This window comes from Dreissena polymorpha, chromosome 9 (assembly GCF_020536995.1).
Source record: "Dreissena polymorpha isolate Duluth1 chromosome 9, UMN_Dpol_1.0, whole genome shotgun sequence".
NCBI classification, from domain to species: domain Eukaryota; kingdom Metazoa; phylum Mollusca; class Bivalvia; order Myida; family Dreissenidae; genus Dreissena; species Dreissena polymorpha.
In genome coordinates this window covers 70,542,434-70,570,103 of record NC_068363.1, presented here as the reverse complement: position 1 = coordinate 70,570,103, position 27,670 = coordinate 70,542,434, and the positions used below count along the sequence as shown (strand labels likewise).

The following is a 27,670-nucleotide window of genomic DNA, read 5'->3' as shown; positions in this document are numbered from 1 at the left end:
TCTTCAGAGACTTTACAACCTGTTTTAATTTGAATACCTGTGATTAAAAAAAATCGAGACTCAGTTTTACGGGCCTATTTGTCACTAGGACTCGGAGGACCAAGAAATTAAAGAATTGTGCGGGCTTCTCTGCTCGAAAAGGATATTTACTGTACAAGTGACTGGTAACAAAGAATCATTAGGGCTTGAACCTTCTTTGTTCAATGATTGAGTTACATCAACCAGCTGTCTTTTAATCACGCTTAGGCCCTCTAGTTGTGTCTTATAGTCACACTGTAATTTTAACCTTCAAGTTGTGTCTTGTAGTCACACTTGGTCAGTCTATTTGTGACTTGTAGTCACGATAGTTCAAATAAGGTTAAAACCCAAAAGAAGTGTCCTTAAGGGTGACAGGTGACTAAAAGCTGTGGGATCCGACAGCCAGACTGCAGAAATATCCTTTTACGTATCCTTTTAGTTAATGAAAAACGGTGTCTTTATGTTGCCAAATATTTGCTCATAATATCATTATAATTATTGTCTTAACCCTAGTTATATCAATTTATTACATAATAGTTTACTTTTACTGTGTTTTAAAGGGGCTTGTTCACACTTTGATAAATTGACAAAATTGAAAAAAATTGTTTCGGATTTGCAAATTTTCATTGTAGTTATGATATTTGCTTTAAAAAAAATACCAAATTGTTTCCATGCTCTAAAATGTCCATTAAATGCAACTTTTGACGATTTGAAAACCTGAAAATTATAAAGCGTCTCAGACGCGAAATCAGTTATTTTTAGTCAGAAATTGTGAATGGGATCCCAACTAGTATACCAGAATGCAGCCTGCGCATGCGCGCTGCGCTTATCCGCTTTTGGTTTACAAACAATGCATCTCATTTCTGTGATCGAAAATATAAAAAAAGAGAAACAAAAGCAGGAGCCAGCGACATCGCTCGAATTTATTCAATCTAGGCGACAAGACTGAGTGTTTGCAGAACCATAGGAGTTTCGTTGGAAGAGACGAAGACAGGGTAATGGCTTAAACACACGAATTGTAAGTCATATTTTAGAAGCTACGATTAGTTTTTGGCAAGTGTTGCCTGTTTACAAAAGAATTTTAGCAAAAGTTTGGATAGGTATTTAGTTTTATTGTATGGATATTTTACTCTGCAAGGAAACCAGATACGCACTGATAACATAATTTGTTCATTGCACGTTTTAAAATAAGCCTTTATGCCCCTATGCCAAGATGTTCGTATCAATTTAATGAATTCGTTATAACTTATAAGGAACACTCCAACACGAGTCAAATGAAGCATGAAATAAATGATGAATGATTTATTTACTCGGTATATATTATATTATAAAATATACTGGTATGCAAATGTATATGTTATATTATGTAATCAATTATCATGATATGATTATATGATTATACAGTTTATTCCCTGATTTTAACATCAATTTTGTTTTTTCTTTAAATTGATATGTGATCAATTTTATCATCTAATACAAACCTTCTTTTTAAGGTATTTAGGAAGACGTGCCGGCCAAACTATTGCAAGTTTGACTGTTCAGCATAATGTTAGAACAACAAACTCTTCACCTATGCACGGTCATCAGCCCCCGCCTGGCCTGTCATTTGTGTCACAAGGAAGTACCACACCTGGTCATGTGTCAGGAATTGGAGAGATAACAGCTTACTTAGAGTATGCAAACAACCCTGTCTAAGCATATTTTAATTGATAAATAATATATTTATATTCAATAAGATTCTATGTGCTTCCTAAAGTTCATTGGTAATATAATTGCTTTATCATTTTTTTACCAGAAACTTTGTATGTTATGAAAACCAGAGGATATCCGATAGCTGGTTTGTTTTCTGAACCGTTCAGATAACTTGCATGGTGATTGGTCATGAAATTATTTCAATGCCATTCTCCTCCAATCTCTAGTTGTACAGTAATTGTCAGTTAGTGACTCAAGTATGATAACTTCATCATATAATAAGCTCATACTGGTGAATCAAGAAGCCAAGAAAAGTATTGGTAGGTTCATAAGTTTATACTGGTGAATCAAGTAGCCCAGAAAAGTATTGATAGGTTCAAAAGTTAATACTGGTGAATCAAGTAGCCCAGAAAAGTATTGGTAGGTTCATAAGTCAATACTGGTGAATCAAGTAGCCCAGAAAAGTATTGGTATGTTACCTGATTGGCATGATATGAATAAAATAATGTTTAAAATAGCAAACAAATTTCATGATAAGTTTTAGTGTACATTTCAAAATTACAAATATGCTTATATGTTATTTCAGAGTAAATTGAAGGCAGCCAACAATTGGACGGTGGTGCCAATCAATGAAAAGAAGGGATACACGTACATGCACTGAGTACACAGAGATCATCAAGGAAAAAACCCTTCAATCAAAGTTCCTTTTTGATTCAGCTTATCCAAAGCTGATTGCCTCTACAATTGCCCCTTATATATCCACCTGCGGCTAATGAGGAGCTGCAATATCCAATAGGTCAAGGGCAAGCAACCCGGAAACAATATGAAGATTTACTCATACAAATTGATACATGGTGTATGTAACTATGTTGTTTTAACTAACTTCAACATACCATTATTATGAATTAAAAAATTGACAAAGCTGAAATCAATGATAAATGATTATGGGTAGGAACATGTTGTGTGAATTTGGCAGCATGGTTTTCTAGGATGTATACCATTGAGTATAAAAGTGCATGTGTAACCCTTGCTGTTTTTTCAGTCAGAAGATGACTTTAGTATTTGAAATGATGCTTGAATTTATTTGTGTAATATGAAGGCGTGACCAAATGTGTGACATTATGGTCGACTGTCCTGTGATCATCATGGTGATAAAATGTGATTTTAATAAATGAACTGCTTATAAACATAGGGCAGAAATATCATTGATAAAATACTGATGAACATAGCATACAAGTGCCCTGAAATGCCATGAGAATATGTATTTGAGTTTAAAGTGTGTACAGTATTGTGAATTTTGTTAATTGTTTTGTTATAAAAATATAGGATCCAAAGTATTCAATCATAGATTACTCTGAAAAAGAAGAATAAGTAAAAAACTTGTCTGGCAAATAACTACATAAACAATGGGCCAAGTTCCAGATTTTTTTGTCACAAGTCAAGACCATTAACAGAAATTGTTGACTCTTATAGGTGTTATGTATCATGATTTGTGTTAAGTTTTTTATGGGAGACCCATGATCAAACATGGTGAATTAATTGTTTTGTTATTACAATAGAGGATCCAAAGTATTTGATCATAGGTCACTCTGAAACAGAATAATTTGTGAAAACCTTGTCTGGCAAATAGCTAAATAAACACTGGGCTCAGCATTTTCCTGATTTTTTGTCACAAGTAAAGACTATGAAAAGGAATTATTGACTCTTTTAGGTATAAGCTACCATAGTCAATGTTGAGTGCGTGCTGCACACCACATTTGTTTATGTTCCATTAACAATTACATCAAAGCACAATGCTATATAGATTATGTATTGTTTTTCATTGTTTATCAGTCTATAAACAACCATTTATTGTAATAGCCTTACATAAACTGTCATAAAGATGATAAAGTGCTGTTTATCCATAAATAAAAAATTGGTGGAATTCAGTAATAATTTGATCTGTCAAATGTTGAAAGTTGGAAACAGTTATTCAAAATGTTATCAATTATAGTTTTGTTTCATGAATATAGAGTATTATATTTTGTGTTCATTATGTTATGGATTTCGTTGTTTTGTTTTAAAATGTTTTAATAAATAACATGAAGAAATAAGAAGCTAGTTTGTTCAATTTTGATTTATTATTACATGTATTTTACACAGCAAAACATTACTGCAAGAATGTTAAGTGAACACCTTATTATAATACATGTTGAGTTCAACACTGAACACAAGAATATGCATCAATTAAAAACGACTCATAATACATTATTATATGAAACTGCATCATGATTCAAAAGTTAAAGAGCATATAGACAGCTAAAACCTTCATAGGTGAGCCTTGCCCTGGGAAAATGGGGCTTAATGCATGTGCGTAAATTGTCGTACGAGATTAACATTAGCTGATCATACCAATCAGGCAGACAATTGCTGCTTTATTGTATTTTTTGTTGAAAGGGAGAGAGAAAATCCAGATAAGGCGGATAGTGTTGCCCCTGATTAGCTTATGCAGTCTGCACAGCCTAATCTTGGACAACCTTAAGTACATGCATTAAACCCCCTTTTCCAAGAGCGAGGCTCAAATATTTATTAAATGATTGATTAAGTATTCCACATAACATCTTTTAAGAAACTTTCAGTAAAACATGTTTATTTGATGAAAGGCACTGCAAAATCAGTAGTAAATTCATAGTATTAATTTGTGTTACATTATAATACTTACATATTGTTGCTGGTTATAAATGTGGAAAAAGTTTGAATATGAATTGCTAAAATACATGTTAATTTTCTAAGAACTGCCCCTTTTATTTAAGGAATACTGTATGTATGCCCCTGTAATATTTCTGACAAAAGAACAAGATAAATAAATAATGATTAAAAGAACAGTAAACTTGGTTTTCATTTTGTATACAAAGGATAATTATGTTCTTATTATTTACACTATATTGAAAGCAATAAGATTACATCATTTAATAAAGAATGCATTACTGAAGCTTCAAATTTAAAACAACCGTTTATCCACTTAAATGTTGCAAGCATTCTTAAACAACAAGACTAAAAAAGCTGTTAACAATAATTTTATTAACTACTTCCTTTCAAAAAAAAGGCAGGTACAGTTTTGTTGTCGTCCCGTTGAAGGTGTTCATGTATCCAAAGGATGTACTGTGATCAATCTGTGTCCTCCACATCTTCAGTGCCAACACGTTGTTCCGGAACGTTTCCTGGATAAGGAGGGTGAGAGGATCAGTCACCACTTAACCCTTTTTCTGAAAAATATGAACACATAAAAAACTCAAAACCCCTTGCTAAATCTATCTATCTATATATATATATATATATATATATATATATATATATATATATATATATATATATATATATATATATTAGCTGTTATTGTCCAACTTTTAAGATGCAGGAACATAATGGCCACTGTTTCGACAGTAAATGAGTTAAATTTTCTACACTTTTAATTTTAAGCTGAGACAATTACATGAGTAGTTTTACGTTTTCTATATTCATATTACAAGCAACAATAATTGATAAAGATAAAATGCATTACTAATTCGGTAAAACAGGCCCACAGACAAATAAAATATTTGATAAAGATAAAATGCATTAATAATTCCGTTAAACAGTCCACAGAAAAATAACATATTTGAAATAGATAAAGTGCATTATTAATTCAGAGAAACAGGCCCACAGAAAAATAAACATGAAAAATGGGTCATATTCAACAACAGTAAACATACTGGTCTCTGGCTTGTACAGTATTGTCAGGCCATGCCACAACAAAGCTCGTCTTCATCATGTTCTACCAAATGGACAATTCTTGCAAACACATCATCATGGTTAGCTTGAGGATGGTCCCAGCTGGGCCAGGACAGGCTGTCAGTGATAACTGTTGACTGTCTGGCAGCAATTTCCTTCAACAGCTCCTATGCTTCCGTATAAGTAAGGTGGTCTATGATATCCTTGAAAAGACATTTCTGCATTTAACAATAAATGTTTTGAACATAAAGCTAAGAATTTGACACAAGATGTAGCTACATGTACATATAGAATTTTTTATTTTTCATGACACCATTTTTTTACATTCCTGTCAGATTTTTTTGTAAAATTTCAATATTCACATAGTGTAGTGTAGGATCATTTTTTAAATTCTTTGCTCATGTAGCAACACAGTTTTACATCCAAAGACTATGTTTTATATATCAACAATTAGTGCGTTGAACTGTGTTTTTTTCTGTTTCCATTCAAGAATATTGTGAAATTACATAAAAAAAATTAATGAAATCTCAGCTTGCCTGAATATCTGAAAACATTATCTACAAATTATTTCAATATTCTAAAATGAAATCAACAGAAAAAAAATGCAGCTAAATAAGTATACCTTTTCTGTTTCTTGTACCAAAGTGACAAAATCCAGTGATCCCTTCTTCATAAACTTCTTGGTTTAATTATGTTTGTATCCTATTGAAAAAGTAAATACACAATTTAAACCACTTTTTAAAACTATTTATGATCTCTATTAAAAAAGTTAGTTGTAAATATGTGGTATTATTATCTTATAAGTTTTCTTCAACATTCAGGAAATCAAATCTTGAGGATATTCAAAACAATTTAAAAAAGAGGAATATCCAGAATATTCTTGGCTTTTACAAATATAATGATACATGCATTTCAGATGACCTGTCTTTGATTTATTCAAAATACTATGTACTGTTGAAATACACATTTATCAAAATATATAGGTGCTTTGCTAAATTAACAAAGAATATAAAGATAAAATACTTTAAATAAAGAAACAATAAGATGCACGAAAATAAATTGGGGCGAGTTGTCTCTTGGTTGGAGCGAGTGACCATATCTTTGATGCGAGTTTGTTTTGGGGCAAGTTGGTATTGGGGCGAGTTGTCTGGCGCCAGATACATGCATTTGATGCCATGAATTACTAAACTGTGTTACTATTTTCAAAAATATTTTGGTTATTCAGTTTATTTATAAAATAGCTGTGCAGAAGAAACTGATATAAATACATTAACCCTTTGCATGCTGGGAAATTTGTCATCTGCTAAATGTCATCCGCTGAATTTCTAAAATTAGCCATTTCTTCGATTTTTTTTCAAAGAATACTATCAGAATAGCAAACAGTTTGGATCCTGATGAGACGCCACTGTGGCGTCTCATCTGGAACCAAACTGTTTGCAAAGGCCTTCAAAATTTGGTTCCAGCGCTTAAAGGGTTAACTATGAGTTTTGGGTTTAAATTAATAAACTACCAGTACCATTCAAATGCATTTTACTTAGTAATAAATGTCATTGTCATATAACACACAATAATGAAAATGTCAATTAATGCACAGCATCTTGAATTGCCTGCCAACAAATAATGTTGTCACTGTCAGTTATGAGGAAAGAAAAAGATACTGTACTGTTTAAATAATCTCAGTACTCCAAGGCTAATGATAAATTTAATTTATTTGCGCGAATACTAAAGTTAATTCTGTATTCAACTTGGCTTTTAATTTTAGTCTCTGTCTGTAACTCAAGTGTAAACGAGAGAATCAGTATTTACGCGTTCTGTGATGTATATGCATATACTTATGTAACGAAAACGAATCATTTGATCAGTTATACTATTTTAATCTACTTTTATACAAAGAAAATCATACGCACTATTGAGTTTTACAATATAAAACATATTTTACCTTCTTCTTCCGTGTTTGACAATACAGATTCCGCCATATTTGTTGTTGTTGTTGTTGTTGTCACATTGCGTGTTTATATTTAAATTTACATTTAAAATCTATATTTAGTCGGGGAAAAACCGATCCAAGGGTCAGTGGTTCGAGCCTTGGTGCGGCTTACTTTTTTCTTTCTTATTTTAACTTTATTTTTGATTTATACTGGAGCACGTTATTTGCGATGTTTAAATTTATGAATTTAAAGCATAAAATGAAAAACTTCAAAAAATGCAATTTAAGTGTGAACAAGCCCCTTTAATAACATCACATGAAGTACGTTGTATGCTGCGTGGGGGTATGTGTATGATTGATTATGTCATCGATGATATCAACTTCCTATTACTTGATACTTTAACAATAATTACCATAATAATTACAATAATTAAACAAAATTAACAAGACACGATGGAATCCTCATTTTCATTTTTGCTGTTACCTGTCGACTCCAAGTAACGTCTGTATCTTTGAATGATAACTGTCCATTCATTAAATCATTCGGATGGGTACTAGTTAATAGTGCTGCAACAATATACCGGTTTATCGGTATATATCGCAATACACAATCCGCATATTGTATTGCGATACAATTTTTATCATACCGGTACGAAAATTTTACAAAAATTCATTCACATTATGTCCAGAAAATCCATCCGAAATAATGATAACAAGGTAAACAAAACAAAGCAATGTAAATATTTTTTTTCGTAAAATAGTATTCTGAAAGTGTATTATACGGAGAAGCGTTGTTACATCGGAGCATTTGTTCGATGCTTTTGAACAGATTATCGTTGAATTAATTGCGCACAGCTGTAAATGTTTTGTTCGATTCTGAATTGAGCATTATTAAATTTGTAATCCGAATTTCGGAAAAACGCTTCCTTTTAATGCTAATGCGACAATAAAAATTCTAGCGTCAAATAAAAAGTGCTTTATCCTTTGTCTCAATAAGAAGCACGCGAAAATTATACCGACATGTAGAACGTCGCATGGAAAGTATGGGTGTATTTTGTGTTGTATGAAAACGGGAACATCACGTCAGGTGAATTACGCGTGTTCAGTGGAAAAAAACGCCCCGGTTGGACGTTATTTCATCACATCTTTAAATAGTAACGACTGCCAAAATGTATTTGATACTTAAGAAAATTTGGGAATGTTTGTGTTTCTTGTTATTCTTGAGCACATTTATTGTAAATATATACCAGAATTTGCTTTAAAACTGGAATATACGGGATTATCTGGTAATTGGCAAGTTATAATTTTGGTGCAAGTTAGCAATATATTGTGATATATTGCAATACGGGTTTTTGAACTGACAATATATTGCAATACGGTTTTTGGCGTATTGTTGCAGCACTACTAGTTAACGATTAATGCCAATTAAAGTTACAAGCCAGTTTGGACCAGATTTTGATGACTGCTTATATATACACGCTTCAGTCTTCTTGGAACGTCAACAAAGTCACGATGACATCCTGAATGTCTGCAAAATCATTACTTGGCAAAATTGTTCGACTATACACTTTTCAATATCCCAGAGACGTAAACAAAGTCACAGTGACATCGTGAGTGTCTGCAAAAACACAACTTGGCAACATTCTCGACTATTCACGCTTCAATATTCCAGAGACGTTAACAAAGTCACAGTGACATCGTGAGTGTTTGCAAAAAACTAACTTGGCAACATGCTCGACTATACACGTTTCAATATTCCAGGAACGTAAACAAAGTCACGATGACATCGTTTGTGGCTGCTAAAACATACAATGGCAACATGCTCGACTCTGCACGTTTCAATATTCCATGAACTTAAACAAAGTCACGATGACATGTTCGTGTATGCAAAAACAAGCCTCTACTACATGCTTGACTGTACATGTATGCATATTCATGTAAAGTCAACAACGTCACGATGAAACGTTCATGTATGCAAAAACATAACAATGCCATAATTTTTGTCGAAACACGTTCCAATATTCCTGGAACTTTAACAAAGTCATCATGACATGTAAATGCATTCAAAATACAAACTTTCTCTACATGCAATCTAGTGCGTAAAAATCAAACTCGTGCAATACAAGTATGATGTCTAAAACTACACGTAGACTATTTGTATGGCGGTAAAAAAATCATATGAAACATAGTATAAGTGGTATAACAAACTTATAACAGAGATATACTTGTAATGGACTATGCGCATCACTGTCTTCAACAATAATAAACACCAATTGTTCTGCCAAGGCAAGGAAATTGTGATATTATCACATAGTTGTCACCAATGTCACAAAATGTCTAGTAGCGATTTATGTCACACAAAATGTGTTCGGCTAATGGTCAAAAATGTGGAAACAAACTTGGGGACGAATATCAAATTTTTTTACAGAGTACGAATCAAACTTTTTTTTTACATCTGCTTATTGATTATATTTTAGGGAGCTTTTTCGCTTTATTTTAAATTATATCTAACTTTTTTAGATTTATATGTTCAAGCACTTCTAGCCATATTCAAGCACAATGATATTTCATGAATATACAAAGTTATACAATTGTTGAATTTGAAAAACAATATGTGTCAATATATCGACAAACCGTTTAATTAAATACGTCAGTTTATGTTAATAATGAGCTGAGCGTCATCTGGGATCTCTATTCCAATGATGAAACATGTGCATGTACATTTGCAATGAAGCTGATGATTGGTTTTATAATGTGGTACGACCAGACAGAAAATGATTTTAAAGACAGACAAATGCTTCCATTGATAACATTTCAGAACAAACCCCATTAAACTCTTATTTAGCCATCACTGTCGTGTAAACGATTGTATAGTTTAATTACAGGTTGTTTTTAATTTTTAAATTTTGTATAATTACACTTGAACAGTAAATAATAACTCATCGATTTATATTATAAAGTTAATTTGAAAGCTAGCATATCATTGCGTCGTGCGTTTTTGGAAAAAACCCTCTGTTTCAGTCGCAGGCTTTGTAAACGCCATTGTTTTTTATGCATCATCATCAATGGCGATAATATAAAGCTATTTAAATAAAAGCCGAAATCTCGTTAAAATTGAATCCGAATAAATTGAAATACTTTTAAAGTAAAATTGGATATTGTTTACATTTTATTTGTCAAACAAAATATGGTAATGAACAGTAAATGTGAAGCTTGCAAAACGCGGGTTTCCGATCACCACAGTATCACATGTAACACATCTGTGACTGTTTGTTAATGTTATAGGCGGTATTCGTAGAAAAAAGTACGATGAATAACAAACTGTGACGTATTACACTGGATGTGAGTATATAAATGCAGAGCAGAAGGATAGTATAATTCAGAATTGTTATGCTTAAGCCACAAGTCGACGAACAATTCGGAATGAAGTTACCAACGTACCTGGTAAGTTAGTTTAATATTGGTTCATAGTCGATAATGACTCTCCAAATGTTATCGTTATAATGTTTAAATAAGAAATTAATGTAAGTACTACTACTTCTACTACAATTACTACTACTACTACTACTACTACAACTACTACTTCTACTTTTACTACTACTACTACTACTACTACTACTACTACTACAACTACTACTATTACTACTACTACTACTACTACTACTACTACTACTACTACTACTACTACTACTACTACTACTACTACTACTACTTCTACTACTACTACTACTACTTCTACTACTACTACTACTTCTACTACTACTACTACTACTACTTCTAGTTGTACTACTACTACTACTACTACTACTACTACTACTACTACTACTACTACTACTACTACTACTACTACTACTACTACTACTACTACTATTACTACTACTACTACTACTGCTACTACAACTACTACTACTACTACTACTACTACTACTACTACTACTACTACTACTACTACTACTGCTACTACTACTACTACTTCTACTATTACTATACTTCTACTACTACTACTACCACTACCACTACCACCACCAAAAACAAAACCACCACCACTACCACTACTTCTACTATTCTACTATTACTTCTACGTCTACTACATTATTCCTATAAATTTATTTCCAGATGTTAGGGCATATGCTTGTTTCCTGTCGAGTTTGGGCGTCTGGTAATTATAATTATAATCTTCGTCATCATTTTCATAAATTGCATAAAATCAAAATACTAATAAAACTAATAATTGGGATTATAAAATATTAGTTTTTCGTTACGGAAAATGGTAATAAAAAAATCATGATAATAACAATTAAATATAAAAGTAATAATAATAATAATAATAATAATAATAATAATAATAATAATAATAATAATAATAATGATAACAATGATAATAATGAAATAAATCCATAAATTGAAAACACTAAAATGCACAAATAAATATTTAAATATATAAATAAATACAAAAATGAATGAATATATACATGAATGAATAAATAAATGAATACATAAATGAATACATAAATAAATAAATACATGAATGTATAAAACAAATACGGCACCACCAATAACATTAAAGCCGTCAATGCTTGTCATCATCTTCAACGCCAGACACTATGTCTTGTGTTGGTTACCAATGCAAGCTGTTGTTGTAACTGAAACATATTATGAAATGTATGCTGTTTTATTAAAAATGCACATTTAAAGTTCAGCCAGCTTTTTGAAAAGACAATACTGATTGTATTGTATATAATGTTTGCGTCGTCGAACATTTTAATCGTTTAAATATAGTTATCCACATTAAAAAAAACAAAAACGTTATCCCAATAAAACCAATTGCTTTTAATTCTCAAGCAGCGCTAAGAGATTTATATTTTGTTATGGATGTGTTTTAAAGTATTTATATGTGTTTGAATCTGTTATCAGAATGTATGGAAAGTGATAGCGTACGTTCTTTTTTGCGATACAACAGAGGTGACATTAATTTGATGAGTAATTAATCGTACCAATATGGCTATGGAGTAATTAGCACAGCCAAGTTATGTCCTCATTGGATATCTTTACTCAAAGGTTAGTTATGTTACCTACTTTTACCCAAAAATATGGATTTCACCAAGGTCAGTAAATCGTGTTTACTTAGATTCATTTTAATAGGTTATTTCCTTTATTGTCCGGAAGAAATGCGAGTAAATCATATATGTATTAACTGTATTACAAAAGCCAGATAAAATACTTGTCGAGTTGGGCGAATATATTACCTTCAAAGGGTGACCTATTTTCATGTGTATATTAGACAGTATAGCGCAACAAAAATCAAATACATCCTGCCGTAGTTTCGTGTTGTTCTTTTTAAACAAACTCTAGCATAAAAGTAATAGTGACCGTTCGTTCCTTATATATTTTACGAAATATTTTATAGTTTGATATTATGACGCATGGATTTAATTTAGTCCTGCTCTGACAATACACGCGTTATTTAGATGCAATTCTGACATTTATGTAGTAATATTTCATTTAACAGCAGTTAAACGTTGTTGCGAGGAGTCGATACAGTCGTCTGACTTAGCTTAGACTGATCAAACATCCCTCTATTGTATAATTATTGTTTACGTAAGTCAACATACAATGCGCAACGGTATATTATTTCTAAAGATTGAAACTACATATACATGTATATGATTATTTCGATTTTTGCAAATTCCAGACTGGGGATACACCGAGGAAAATGGTATGTTTTCTTACATTAATTTCTTTAAGACACGATGCATGTTTATGATCTGTGTAATACACACAGTTAATGTGTTTTCTTAAGTTCTAAATGTCTTCTATATATTGGTAATTGTGTTGAGTGTGTACACAAAATTATTTCAAATCATTGCGATGTGACATGCATATAATTTAATTTTCATATCAAGCGCCCCTTTACCGAATATTGCTTCCTGAAAAATGCATGTTACTTTTCATCTGACAGCAAATTATTGTGGAATTTGTACATTTTTAATAATTCATACCCCAATTTACTTTCCAACTCAGGACCCAAAACCTGGAAAAAGGATTATCCGATCGCCGTAACGGGCCGCCGACAATCGCCGATCAATATCGTTAGTCGTAAGGCGGAATACGACTCTGATCTCAAACCATTAAACATCGAATACTTACCGGAAGACGAGGTCAAGCTGAAGAACAACGGGCACACCATAGACATTCAGATAACCCAGCCAGGGTGTAAGCGCGTAGCCATGTTTAACGTAACAATCGTATATATGGCGAACGTTTCACTCAACTTAAGTGGGGTCGTTTCGGGTTTTTTTGTATACAAATTGAGACTTTGGCTTGTGTTATTGGTCTTTGGTTAGTGAACATAAATTACTACATGTATTTAAGTTCAAAATTACTATTCTGACATTGTACGCATGAAGTGTTATGTATACACAGAATATAATATAATCAATGTGCATGTCGATGCTATTATTATGTCATTGATGTTCATAATTGTCCTACCTTCTAACCCCAGTTTTGACCGGTGGTCCCGTAGGCAACCAGCAGTTCAGGTTGGCGCAATTCCACCTGCACTGGGGAGCAGACGACACCCGGGGATCGGAGCATACGATTGACGGGGAAGCGTTCGCAGCCGAGGTACATCTGTGAAACCGTTTGTCTCGAAGTCTTCAAGGAATACGTATAATACTTTTACAAAACTTAATTGTGTGATAAAACATATTTGAAAACAGAACATTTTAATGTAACGTTAGTGATTTGAATATACAAGCTTACTTGAAAAAATGATTATGTACATAAGCACATTAGCGAAATAGAAATACAATCAGTGACTTGAATCCCGAACTATAAACTCGCCGACATATTTCTTGCATGAATCGTTAATCTTAACGAATCTTAATTAGGCTTTTTCCAAAATACTACTGTTAACATACAAAAACTAAGCAACAATTATTTTGCTTAATTACTTTTTGTATGTTTGGCGTGGTTTTATATCGTTTCACTAATCTGCCGATTTCTCTTGTGTATACTCATGGTTATTGTACGTTGGGCGTGATATTTTAACCAGTTTTTTGTTGGATTAGATATTGTAGGGCGGTAATGTCAATAACGTTAGGTTAGACGGAGTTTTTAACACTGAATATTTGTGTATATGTAAGGTATTATGTAGCTATGTAGTTTCTGAGTAGTAACTTCAGTTAAGTTAGGGATATTGTGCTGAAATGTATGTCGGTTAAATGTATACGAAGGTTGAAATTGACTTTTGATCAACTAGTTCAATGTTAATTTTACTGCTACGAAAAAAAAAATAATCCCGCTCTATAACTTGAGGCTTGTTTTTTTGCTGTGTTTCGGGGTGAGGGCTTGGCATTGTTTTGAATGCTGTATATTGGTAACTTACCAGCAGATTAGCTTTGAACTTTGTTATATATTGTGAGTCCGTTGTGACAAGACCGAGATAACTGCTATTAAACAATATAAAGAAATGCCAAATTACTGTAGGTTGGAGATATTACGCTGAAATTTGTGTATAGAGCTTATATGCAGACCTGTCTTAGTATTGCACAATTATTTGATTACATTACTAACTTGAACGTTATATAACAGGAATTGGTGGCATTAGCATGGTTCTCATAAAAATATGGGACCACATAATATTTCCGAAATATGTTCACCATTGCAGCTTCACATTGTCCACTGGAACACTACGTATGGCAGCTTCGCGGCGGCTGTGGACAAGAGCGACGGACTCGCCGTTCTCGGAATTATGATCGAGGTAGCACGTGGCGCACGAGAAGCCGGTGTGGTGGCCGGCAATTAAAGCGCGTTTCTAACTGTGTATTTATTTTATATTTACCAATCTGTATTTCAATTCCACAAGTTATTAGTTGTTGGTGACAAATCAGTGATTTTGAATGTATGTGCAATTATAAAAGAAGCTTTTTGTTATAAGAAATACGATCCTAAAAAATACTGTTTAATACATTTTATTAGCGCCCCGATAGAACAATGTGTTCTTGCAATCGATTGTGTTAAATTGTATTTATATTCTTAAATACTATTGTATTGACTATTGTATGCTATATAATGTTATGTTGTTCAACCAATTCAAGTGACAGAAAATATTCAGTGTATCTTTAATAACAATATGAAATTGCTCATGATACCAACATTTGTAAGAACAATAACTTTGCTAGGTAAAAAAAAAAGTGGTGGGCGGTAAGTAGATATCTGTTAAGAGTATTAAAACTAATTTAATAAACCGGGACACACATAAAAAATATGCGTTATGCTTGTATTCTTTAATTAAAGTTATTTAATTATATCGAGCAATTTATTATTGAACTTAAGTGTACTTTCCGTTGCATGCAGTTGTAGAAAAAACTACTTTTCCAAGCACACCGGTAATTAAATTGACGCTACCTCCTCATCATTTCAGTCCGGTGACGTGCATCCCGGCTTCTCCGTCGTGTCGGACAACTTAGACGGGTTAATCCAACCTGGTAGCACGGACACCATCTCCAGCTCCCTTGACCCTACCGACCTGTTGCCAGGTAAGCCAGTACCAGGCGAATTCACAATGGAATTTTGTGTCTTTCCTTTGTCTTTTTTCCTTCTCCTTCACATATTGTTTACATATGACCCCACAATCACCTCACCTTTTCATGTACGGTATATATTCTCGTATTTCACCTCTTCTCTTTCTGTATCTTCCGATTACTATTTTGGACTCTCTCTTCTCTTTCTTCCTCATCATCATCCATCTCTAAGAAATAGTTTTTTCTTTTGCATCATCATTGTCTTTACCTTCGTTTTATTCGTCTTCTTGTTCTCTTATTACTCTCATTCCTCGCCTCCTTTGTCTTTCTAGTACACATCATTTTTTCTTATTATTATTATCTGTGGTATCATTTGTGCGGTGTACGTAAGATATTTTAAAACGACGTCGTTATCACACGTTACGTTACGTCGGTATTGCAGACAACATCGACGACTACTGGACGTACGAGGGCTCCGTTCCAATCCCGCCACTCTATGAAAGTGTCCGGTGGATTGTGTTCAAGGAACCCGTGGAATTCTCTCACGATCAGGTATGCATCTATAGCTGTATTTGAATCAATGATCTTAAGCTTGATTCCAACTTAAGTGGGTTTAGTAAGTTTATTATGTAGAAGTGCTGGGAAACTCCTGCCCCTCTCATTATGCAGCCTATATATATATATATATATATATATATATATATATATATATTATAATATGATCTGACTTGGATATTAAGTTTCCTTTAAATAAACTCCCATGTTCTGAAACATTCAAAATTCCATTTATGATAGAGCCTCAAACCTTTAATGGTTAAAGGATCAATAACAGATGGTATATATATATATATATATATATTCATTGCTTTTGAACTCAGTTGCAAACCAAGGCAATTGTTTGAAAACAACATATACGCGAGTCGTTTAATTTTCGTTTTTTCTAGAAATTACACACTTTAATCTGCCTTTCAGCTGAACGCTCTTCGTAGTCTCATTGATTCAGATGACAATCCCATGCAGGACAACTTCCGACCTCCTCAACCAAGAAAAGGGAGACAAGTCAAGGCTTCCTTTCAATGAGAACCAGTTCTGAATAACTTCCCTTACATTATTGAAAGCGTTTACAACAGCAGACATTGGAAATAGTGTATTTATTGGATGCATAAATACGGTCAAGTTACGCATTATAATAGTGTATTCATGTTTTCATAACACATAAGTTGTATTATGAAACGAGGAGCCCATCATGATCAAATACAACTATTTGTGCAATATTGTGTGTGGGCAATACACACACGAATTGGCATTGCATATCTTAGATACTTAAATACTTATAGCATTTCTTTGTAAACACTCATTGTTTATTGAATTAAAAAAAATGTCTGTCTGATGAAGAATAATTATTGTTGAAGGGATGTTCGTGTTTCTTTTTTGTATCTTTAAACTCTATCTGGGGTTTTGTTTATTTAGAAAGATACAGGCACTCATCATATTGAGAGCTGATCACTTTTTGAGAAATATGACATGACTCTTAATACTCTTTGAGATTGCGACATAGTTATATTCTTCTCGTTTGTAGCAACGGGAATTAATGTGTGTGTTAACGATATATCTTAAACCGTGCAACATGATAACAAAATACCACACTCTGTAGGAATAGCAGGATAACACAGTTGGGAATCGTATGCTATTTTCCCGTGTCTTCAACTCTACGTAGCGAAATGATTTGATTTCAAAAAGTTATAAACTGTATAATGACTGCAAGTTATATGTCATCAATAAGGAATTACGAAAACATCCATTGATTTTACACATCGACATCTATCTATAAGACTTAAAGCAATTTGGATTTACACGCATTGTTCAAGAAGAGTACACACATTATATATAGTTTGGCTTACTTAATTATAAGTATTATATTTAAATATTCGAATATACATCTCTTAAACCTGTTTAGTAAAGTAATAAAGTGTTACAAACTGAATTAAACATTAGCATAAGATCGATCATTATCGTTTAAACTTCAATTGATATCATTGTTTCTACTTACACTGTTTTTCACAGTTTGGAAAAAAACATTAATGTAAAACAATTAAAATGTGAAAAACACTTATCAATCCGAAATCCCAACGAGAATATCATGTCCAGCATACACTTAACTTCCGGTCACTTTGATGTAAGCATTAACCGGTCGCACGTTAACATAAACTTACGTTTATATAATTTTACGTATATTTGCTTCAATAAGGCTTGGCGATGTGTTGTGCTATTTGAACGCCTGTTTTTTTTTTCGAAATGCCTTGCTGAACATACACCATCGCGTCCGATATTATTTTGGTTGGTGCAAGTCGTTCTTTCCTTTTATCGAATCCTAAAATATAACATCTTAGAGCAAAATACTTAAACATTAAGGACTGCCTAGTAATGCATTGTATCATTCACTAGACAGTCCTTAATTTGTATCATTAATTTAAACTTTCAAACACGTTTATTCAGAACGTGTATTTATAGAGCATAAGTTTTCCTTCCTCATATTATCCACCCACCCCTATAGTTCATGTTGGGTTGAGTGGCGATCAGCTAGATTGGTGCACGCAAAATTGCTCGATAAATCACGAACTCAAATGGGAAAACATATTACCATAACCATATGAATACTATCACAACTTAAAAAGAAACACATCATTAACCGATCCATATATATATGGAGAAAGATATGTGTGAACAACCAGATACACAGACATACAAACAGACATACATATTCCTTCCTATTGGAGACTGCAGAGACATACTGTGAAATCCCCATCCCCAAAAAGATGCTTCATTCACAGTTATATACCCCACACTTACACCGCAACACATCTCCAACGTTGGAACAGTTATATATATATATATATATATATATTCACACATATGGCCAGTTACGGGGTCTCTGATTTAGAAATAGGTTATGGGGTTCCCACTTTAAATACATGTATCTCCATACCCTTTTTTATCCGATATAAACACGAATTAAGGTATATAGGGGTACCTACTATTATTATTGTATATAAATACGTCATTTATTTAACGTCTTATACAAGGAAATATATAGCGAACTTATTTGCGAGGTATATACAATTTCAATTTCAGACCTGATTGTGGTTTTCGATTTAAGACCTTATTGTGAGATTTGATTGCATTACCTCCCCTACACCCCCCTCATAGTAATTAAAGGAGCCTAGATTGCGGGGTTGTATATAGACCCCGTTTTTTATATTGACCTCGTAAGTACAGTCTGAAAACTACAGAGACCGCGTAACTGGCACTATGTATTGGTATATATATATATATATATATATATATATATATATATATATATATATATATATATATATATATATATATATATATATATATTATTCGGTTGTAATGACAACAGAACAATTGCATAACAATTATACCGTTATGATTATAATATTTGACAAAGTTTTTTCTGCAACAATGTTAATTGGTTAAATATTAAAAATAAATATATACCTATTATATATAATTGTTTTTCTTGAACAATCACCGGAATACCCTTAATTATATTTTAGCAAGTCTAAGGGCTATTTGAAAAATCTCTGACCTATAATAGGAATAAATAAAAAGACACACAAAGTAACCACATTAAGTGACACAAAATGAAAGTCTGCAATAATTGTTTGTTATTGAATCAAAAACAGTTAAACCAAAGGTGTACGTTAAGTAAGAAATTTACAACAACAGTATGTACAGATTTGGTAACGAAATAAATGAGATAAGGCTTATGTGTACATATGTGTTTCAAACAGATAATATAAACATACTATATGCATTTGTTTTGATTTAAAAAAGGTGATACATTTCCGTAATGCGTGACGAAGCTTAGTCTAAATACTCACACTTGTTTTCCTTATAGATTTATTTATGACAACTCCTCGATTGACCAGATAGTCAGTTAAATATATTACACAATTAAAAACATTTAAATAGCCAATGTGAGCATGTGCCTTGTTGCTTTTCACACAACGCTTAATTGGAATCATATCTGTATTGCCACGGTCATTGATAACAATTATACAATACTCAAGCATTATGAACATTTTCCACAAGCTGACCATACATTAACGTCAGATTGTCTAAACGTCTAAATTAGAAGTATTTCGAAGTGTACATATTTTACCGAAAAAGGGAATACTCATGGGAGCTGTGTGGTTCTTTTGTCTACCAAACGTGTTTTGTACTTTCAATTTAAATGTTACATTTTGCATGCCGTGTATTGTAAATCAAATCAATCGCGTGCATTAATATGTTAACAGTTTATAAAAGGACCATCGACGACGCAGATATCCATTAAACGAGTTTTAAAGGAACGGAAACACTCTGAAGCTATATTCAAAGAGACACTTGTCATGTAAGGTAAATATTCAAGTCTCTTGCATACATGACGACATCGTCTAAATAATTAAACGTGATATCAAAAAGATCATGTCAACTTAATAAAGTCGGTATCATTATTAAAAACTATATGCGAAGCACTGTACTGACTTGTGTTCCAAGTTGTTGCATAGAAGGACAAGATAAAGGCTTAAATTTTGATATTCACCGATAACATGGCGACATCGTACATAGTTTGTTGCAGTGTTAATACACGTTTAAAACCAAACTTCGCTATACATTTGATAGAAATTGTATGGAAGTACTTGTATACAAATACAGTACATTTTAAATACACAAAAGTTGAAACTTCAGCTTCACCAGCAGGAGATAAACCTTATTAAAGCAAACGGACTTTTACATATGACAAAGGAGCTTATACTTTAACACATGATCAAGACACGCATAACACACACATTAAAACATTAATACAATTGGAGTCCCCGCATTGAAATGTTCAATGCAAAACATGGAGCTCCAATTTGCACTCTTGGCCCACAGTTATGTATTAAACAAATACTTGCACATAAAAATAAACATCATTGCATCCAAAAACACATTGAAATCAATAAAAGAGATTACATTGTAATGCCGATTTAACTTTTCAATGGTTATATGCAAACCCTGTTTTGAAACAAATCGAGTTTTCAAAATTGACCGTATTTAAAGAGTTATTGATTTGTTTAAAGATATTCGTAGATTAATTTATATATGTATTCATATTTATATATATTTATATAACATTAGCCCTTGAACTCCGGCCCGTATGTTTGCATGAGGGTTACGCGAAGGTACTGATTATTTAAATCTTGAACACCAATATACGATGTATTAGACGTTGCATGCCATGAATATTGTATTAAAGGTTCACGTTACCAAGTTACCAGATTAAGTACACTCCATTTAAGTATCTCATAAATAAGGTTAATAGTGTACAGGTACTGAACACTTCCATGTCATGAAATATTATTTATGAACTTTAATGACAATCCCGTAATACCACCCATAATCACAATTATGGCTTACTTTGATAAGTAATAAGACAAAGAAGGCTAAGAGATGTCAGTTTTCGAACCGAATCTGACATAACGCACATGAACATGCCATGGACAGTCAGTTATTTAATGCTAACAAAACACTTTGCAAAAATATTCAATCCGCAGATGTATAGGATGTAACGTATATTCAATATAAGTTTTTCATATACTACCCAGAGCGTTCACATATTATAGTTTACAATGTGTTTAGATTTAGGTGTAACAATTCACTTGTGTAATGTATGTACATTAAACAATTAAATCGATACAATGGTATACACTTATTGGTACGTTTGCATTAAAAGGCAGATATCCATGAGTTTTCTGAAATTAAAAATCAGATTATACGGTGTGACTTTCGATACGACACATTTGTATATTCGTAGAGTCCGAGTCCTTTTTAATTAGGTTGTTGCTCACACATTTTAATAAAACTAACAATATAAGCGGAACTTTATACATAAAATGTATTGAAAAAGTGAAAGTCCAGTAACATTATCGGAGGATAACATATTGTCCTATGGTATTTTATGATAGGAAACTTACCACCTATGTTAACAATAAAATGCTTATATTCATTCTATATTACAGCGTTTGCATTTTATAAATCCCTTACATATTTTAATTAATATTATGGAATATATGACGTGATGGGATTCTGAACTACTAGAATCTCATTTATTTGTAAATGGCCTAATACACCCTAATGCAACGTACTTGCCCTATGTCCAATTAACAACAATACACGGTTTTTAGGGTAAATTTGTGTTGATCGGCCACCTTTCTTTGTATATGCAGACCATATTTTTTATAATTTTAATGACAGCTAAGTGGCATATGTTCATTTAGTCATGTATTTATTGACAAAGGCGTAAGGTATATCTGCCGATGTGTATCGTTTGAACAGTAAGGTTGCATGGTTTTTAGCGTAGATCATAGCATTTTGCCTGAGCGTATAATATTGTCTTTGTTTTATCGTTGAGTACGTGAAATGTATAAGTGCATTCAACAAGTTTCAGTGAATGCCAATGAACCAAATGTTTAATAAATACTTAAGGTTACCGATGAAAATGGGTATAAGATGTTCGTAATTGTCGTTTATTTCAGTACTTCACTGAATAAGAAAATGGTTTATTAACGGAACCTTTTATCAGATTTTCGAATTTTGTAAATTAAACAGAACAACATTTTATAACAAACTGAAATATTAGGGAAAAAAAAATGTGTTTTCTTGCATCCAATTTCAAATTAAGGCTGTTGATATCATGGGTTATTTTAAATTGTATTTTATAGATACGTTTTCCGAATTATCGATTCAAAGCTTTCACACGCTTTATTTCTTAATGTCCAAATTGTGATAGAAGACTATAACAGACGGGTTAAACCTGACCTTCATTTCGCCAATTATTCGAAAAAACGACACAAAAGAGGATTTGATGAAAACATTTGCTCTCGTATAAGCGATAAACAGTTGCATATCAGAAACCTCGCACTTTGATTGACGAGTGGTTATGTATAAGTATATGTATTGAGTTCTGAATGTCATTGTGTCGACTCAGCTATAAAAGTCTGCCCCAATCCAAATCGTCAAATCCATATTCAAGAAAATATCGTGTGTAAAAAAAAGTTATATTTAAAAATGTATAAATCGAGCATAGAGTCAGCCAAACATACGCTATTGGCTTTAAAATACGATTATCAACGAATTTCAGCTCAATATGTGGCAAAGTTAAGTCAAACCGTTTCCCGCATGCACATAACACACGCATTATCAAGATCAGACCTGGGGTCACTGCATAGTAACGGTCGATAGAAGAGCACTGGGGCTTTAAAACGGTCTTACGGAGCTTCAAATCTCACCCTTGGCCAAAAAATGGTCTGTCATTAAACATTAAAGTGTATAAACAAATTAACATTTTAGCATCAATTTTAACATAAAAAACAAATGCAAGCGGATTTGTTTCAGTTCGAATATTATTATTTATTTATATTATTTAACAATCAATAATTATATACAGACCAGAGTATCAGAGCCGTAACTTTCTGAGACACATTGACGTGAAACCATAACGAGTAAAATCTACATTTTCTTAAAAAAAAGCTTTCGGGATATAGCATCACATGTTTTTGCAGTTTAATAATCGTCGTACAATTTAGAAAGAATCTACACTAACTATACTAGTCAGGCTTTTTATTTAAAATGGTAATTGAAATGCTCTGCATATAGTTCTCGTTTTTGATATTGTGTCGATAATATTTGATTATTTGTCTTAATCATTAGTTTCAGTTTGTTTGGTTGAATATAATACATCAATTCATTTAAGAATATATGGCAAATCCACTGCCCATTTGCAAATCTCTGAACAATACCTTTTCAATATAATAAATATCTTCACAGCAGCTTAGAAAAGCAAGAAGTTTGGAAACAGGCATTCAGAGCATACTTTATAATATTTATCTATTCAGTCCCTCATTTGAACATGTAAATAATTAAAATATAGTATCCGTATATGCAGGTATAAATGCAGGATGTGTACTTACTCATTTATACATGTCAACGGATTAGCCCTTTTCTCTTATCATACGAATAGGCATAATACTATTATACATTGTCATGAAAATGATATACACAAATAGGCATGTGAGCATTCTTTATAACTTCCGTTTTTTTATTCATTTTAAAACATAAATTGTATACATGCATGTGTTTCATTTGCAAACAAAATGGTTTTAACAAATTATACAGAAAAATGCGTAAAAATTGTTTAGACTTTGGTTTGTAACATTTCTATCAGTGAGAAAAGTGTGTGTTCTGTTATAAGTAATGAATGATGTTAAAAGATTTAAAAAGAAAACAAATACTAAAAACATATATGAAATGATAAATAAGCATAAAGAGAAGAGCATATATGTTGAATTATTCTGGTAAAAACAAAAACAAAAACAACGAACTGATCAAAATTTGTCGCAAGTTGTTAAGTTCTGATCACTCACACATATCAATACTTCGGACACTTTTAAAGAGCAAGCTATATTAATTTACTTTTTTTAAATTCAAAGTTAGTGCAAACAGTTACTAAAAGTACAAATACCTTAATGATGCTATCATTAATTAAATACCATTATCTACATTATATGCAAATACTTACCCAAGTTGATTGTTTAATAAGCTTTCATTTTTCATTAAAACATTTTTTATTTTAAAATAATAAATATTTATCGTTATAAATATAACTACACATGTATATAAACACTACATCACTTATGGGAAAAATGTAACCCCAGTGAAGCAATACCGGGTATTATCGTCCAAATAGTTATAAAATGCTTTCAATGAAGCTTTAACTCTACATATGTGAAAATGTGTGTGTATCAATCTGTAAAATGGATTTATTTATTTTTTGAAAATAAAAATACAACTTTTCAACAACAGTCGTCCTTACAAAACATGTTATGTTAAGGACAAGCAAACAAATACTTCTGACTGAGAAAAGAGTTAACATGTCTTGTCGATTTAAAATGGTAAGTATTAAGTAATCACATTCTGACAAACGATGCCTTTCATCGATGATTTGCCTATTAAACGTGTAACATCACTTTAGATTTTAAAAGCCTCAACAGTTTATTAAGCATGACAATGTCATATTTTGCTTTCAGATCATTTTTCAGATAAAGATTCTGTTTCATTGATTGTATAATCATTTTTCATCTATGTCAAATATTATACTGTTGTTGGTAAAGCATTTTCCTTAAATAAAAATTACTATGTGAATACGTGCTTTAAATGATTCCATAGAAAAAAGCACCATCATCAACAAAACCATCATTATTATCATCGCTCATGTCTTTTCTTATACATAATTACACGAAGACAAATAAGGAGTTTGTGCTTGTATTTGAAAGGGCTTAAATTATTAATGCAAACATACAATTCCTCTGACAATCGTATGTCTTAAATGTTCAACAGCTCTCACAACGCGCATGCTTACAATTTAATAAATTTCAAAAATGATAAGAATTAAGTGATGAACATGAAATCGTCACATTAAACAGCCGCAGTCAATGAAGGAAAATATATGGTTCATATAACAAGCAAACACACTGTATTTATAATTGGTTAACATTTAATCTACTAAGGATATTGCGATATTTAGTTTTATTTAAACTGATTTCATTTACTGCCGCACTTGAAAACAGCATTACCTGTTTTCAACATACATTTGAAACAATTGTGCCTTTAATTTATCGGAATTCATGTTCATGCGTTTTTTGTTAATTATTAGTGCTAATGCGTGAAGCGTCGGAAAACATTATAACTCACACTTACAAATTGTTTACTTAACTTTGATGGTCAAAGCCTAAGTCAGTAACAATAAACGCTTACAGTACTTTGTCTCACCTATATGGCTGTCTCCATTATTTTATAGAGTTTTTCCGTTACGTTACTTTTATTAAATTTCAGTTTACGTTTGTTTACACCAGGTATTATTATACTTGAACATATAGAACTTTATATGTACAAAAGTAAACTGAGAAAAAGGGAAATCTGCAAACAACATCAAATAAGTAATTACTAACACTGGATGTTATTGTTGAATCGACAGCACCGATCTCAATTTGCAGACACATGCTGAGGGTACATGTAAATGGGTTTTGTATTTTTGTCAATAATTGCAAACTTTGTACAAGCAAATAACTGCATTTATAGAAATATGAGTTATATATGACTTTAATTTATATGAATATTTTCACGGTTTATTCAGTATGTGTTATCAGGTTTTCATGCTATGACGTTAATATTGGGATTTTTTAAATTATGGTTTTATGGTGACACAAATGAACACCTTTTCTTAATATTAAAGGTGAAGAGACATTTATATAATGTTACTGGATCGATGGGAAATCAATGATATATTTTATTCAAATTAATAATGTATATGCTTGTGTTTTAAGCTTCATTCGTTTCCTGCTAGTTTTCGTTTTGTTTTCGTATAATATTTGACACATGGCGCCAAATTATATTGTCACTTCGTTTGAAACCTTCAATAAAAGAAGGCAGGTTCGTTGTATGTTATAATTAAACGTAGGTATTCTTACATATTGCCAATCTGTTCATAAAATGTTCGTCATTATTGGCTCAATAGCGTCCGTTCGTAAGAATCGCAATTTCATAAAAAATGTCGCTTTGCTAGGAATGGCCTATTTTGTATAAACAAACAAGAATACGTCATCGTTCGGTATGTCGATAAATATCAATCGATGGATCCCTATAAAACGAGAATGCATTCCCATGTTTTATCATTCTCTGCGAACATGTTAAAGGATGAATTATTCGGTAAGTGGGTATAGTATATTTATCAAGGAATTCAGTTAAAACTAACTGCTTAATGAAACACACACAAATGTTCGTTTCAAGAATGCGAAAACCTAGTTACATGTATTTGAGCATAATTATTACGAAATGAGCTCAAATGGACCAATATAAACTTTTTCATAATATATGGTGTATTTTGATTTTATAATTGATTTTATTTAAAGACAACACAAATACATGTATATAGCCTGGATGCATAATATATAATATTATACATTATTTTCTTTAACGACCTTATGTATAACAACTTATTATGAACTCGATTCAAATTGGTTTTCATGTATTATTGTGTGCCGAATAAAGGATTCGACTTTGTGTTTAAATGCATTATAACTGTGTGGCTGACCGTACAGATGGACATGATGATTTTGTGTACACAGTATGTTTATCATTTCAGGAATGGAAATGAAGGCGCATTCATAGTGTATCATAGTGCTTTCAATTATGTGTACGCACTTATTTGGGTGTATGTAAGTGTGTATGGCAATGAGCAATCATCGACGATTCAGGACATATCTAAAAAAAACAATTCAATGCACCAAAATACACAAACACACTTCAGAATATAGCAACCATACACTACACAAATGTCCTATGAACAATATTCGACATACTGCTCGGATGAAATGTGTTTAAGTACTTATCATTCACATGAATGAGGTTTCGCGTAACCATATATGAATCGTTTAAACTTGTTTATGTTTATTATGAACAAGTCAATTAATTCGTCTGATGTATATGGGTTCACTACAAATCCTATGACAGGTGGACTAGTTAAAAACATAAAGTATTTTCAAACTACATTACTAAATATCTTTTGGTTTAGTGACATGTTCGTTGTACTCATGATATTCAAATAATATTATCTTGCAAATTTGAAAACGTATTTGAAATAAAATATGTAACG

At 32.1% G+C, this 27,670-nt stretch overlaps 1 protein-coding gene and 2 long non-coding RNA genes across 3 annotated transcripts; 2 read left to right on the top strand and 1 right to left on the bottom strand.

Annotated features, from left to right (window-relative positions):
* Positions 1–992: 992 nt before the first annotated feature.
* On the top strand, positions 993–3,119 carry LOC127845471 (uncharacterized). Its single transcript, XR_008033230.1, has 3 exons — positions 993–1,036; positions 1,512–1,691; positions 2,297–3,119. It is a non-coding gene; the product is annotated as an uncharacterized LOC127845471 (long non-coding RNA).
* Positions 3,120–3,871: 752 nt separating this feature from the next.
* On the bottom strand, positions 3,872–7,448 carry LOC127845096 (uncharacterized). Its single transcript, XR_008033051.1, has 4 exons — positions 7,400–7,448; positions 6,083–6,162; positions 5,442–5,663; positions 3,872–4,955 (listed from the first exon to the last, which is right to left on the bottom strand). It is a non-coding gene; the product is annotated as an uncharacterized LOC127845096 (long non-coding RNA).
* A 1,719-nt stretch (positions 7,449–9,167) lies between these two features.
* On the top strand, positions 9,168–17,285 carry LOC127846145 (carbonic anhydrase 2-like). Its single transcript, XM_052377320.1, has 7 exons — positions 9,168–9,222; positions 13,409–13,600; positions 13,890–14,011; positions 15,057–15,149; positions 15,813–15,927; positions 16,355–16,464; positions 16,885–17,285. The coding sequence occupies exons 1-7, from the start codon at positions 9,168–9,170 to the stop codon at positions 16,990–16,992; spliced, it is 795 nt and encodes a 264-aa protein (XP_052233280.1). The 3' UTR covers positions 16,993–17,285.
* Positions 17,286–27,670: the final 10,385 nt, after the last annotated feature.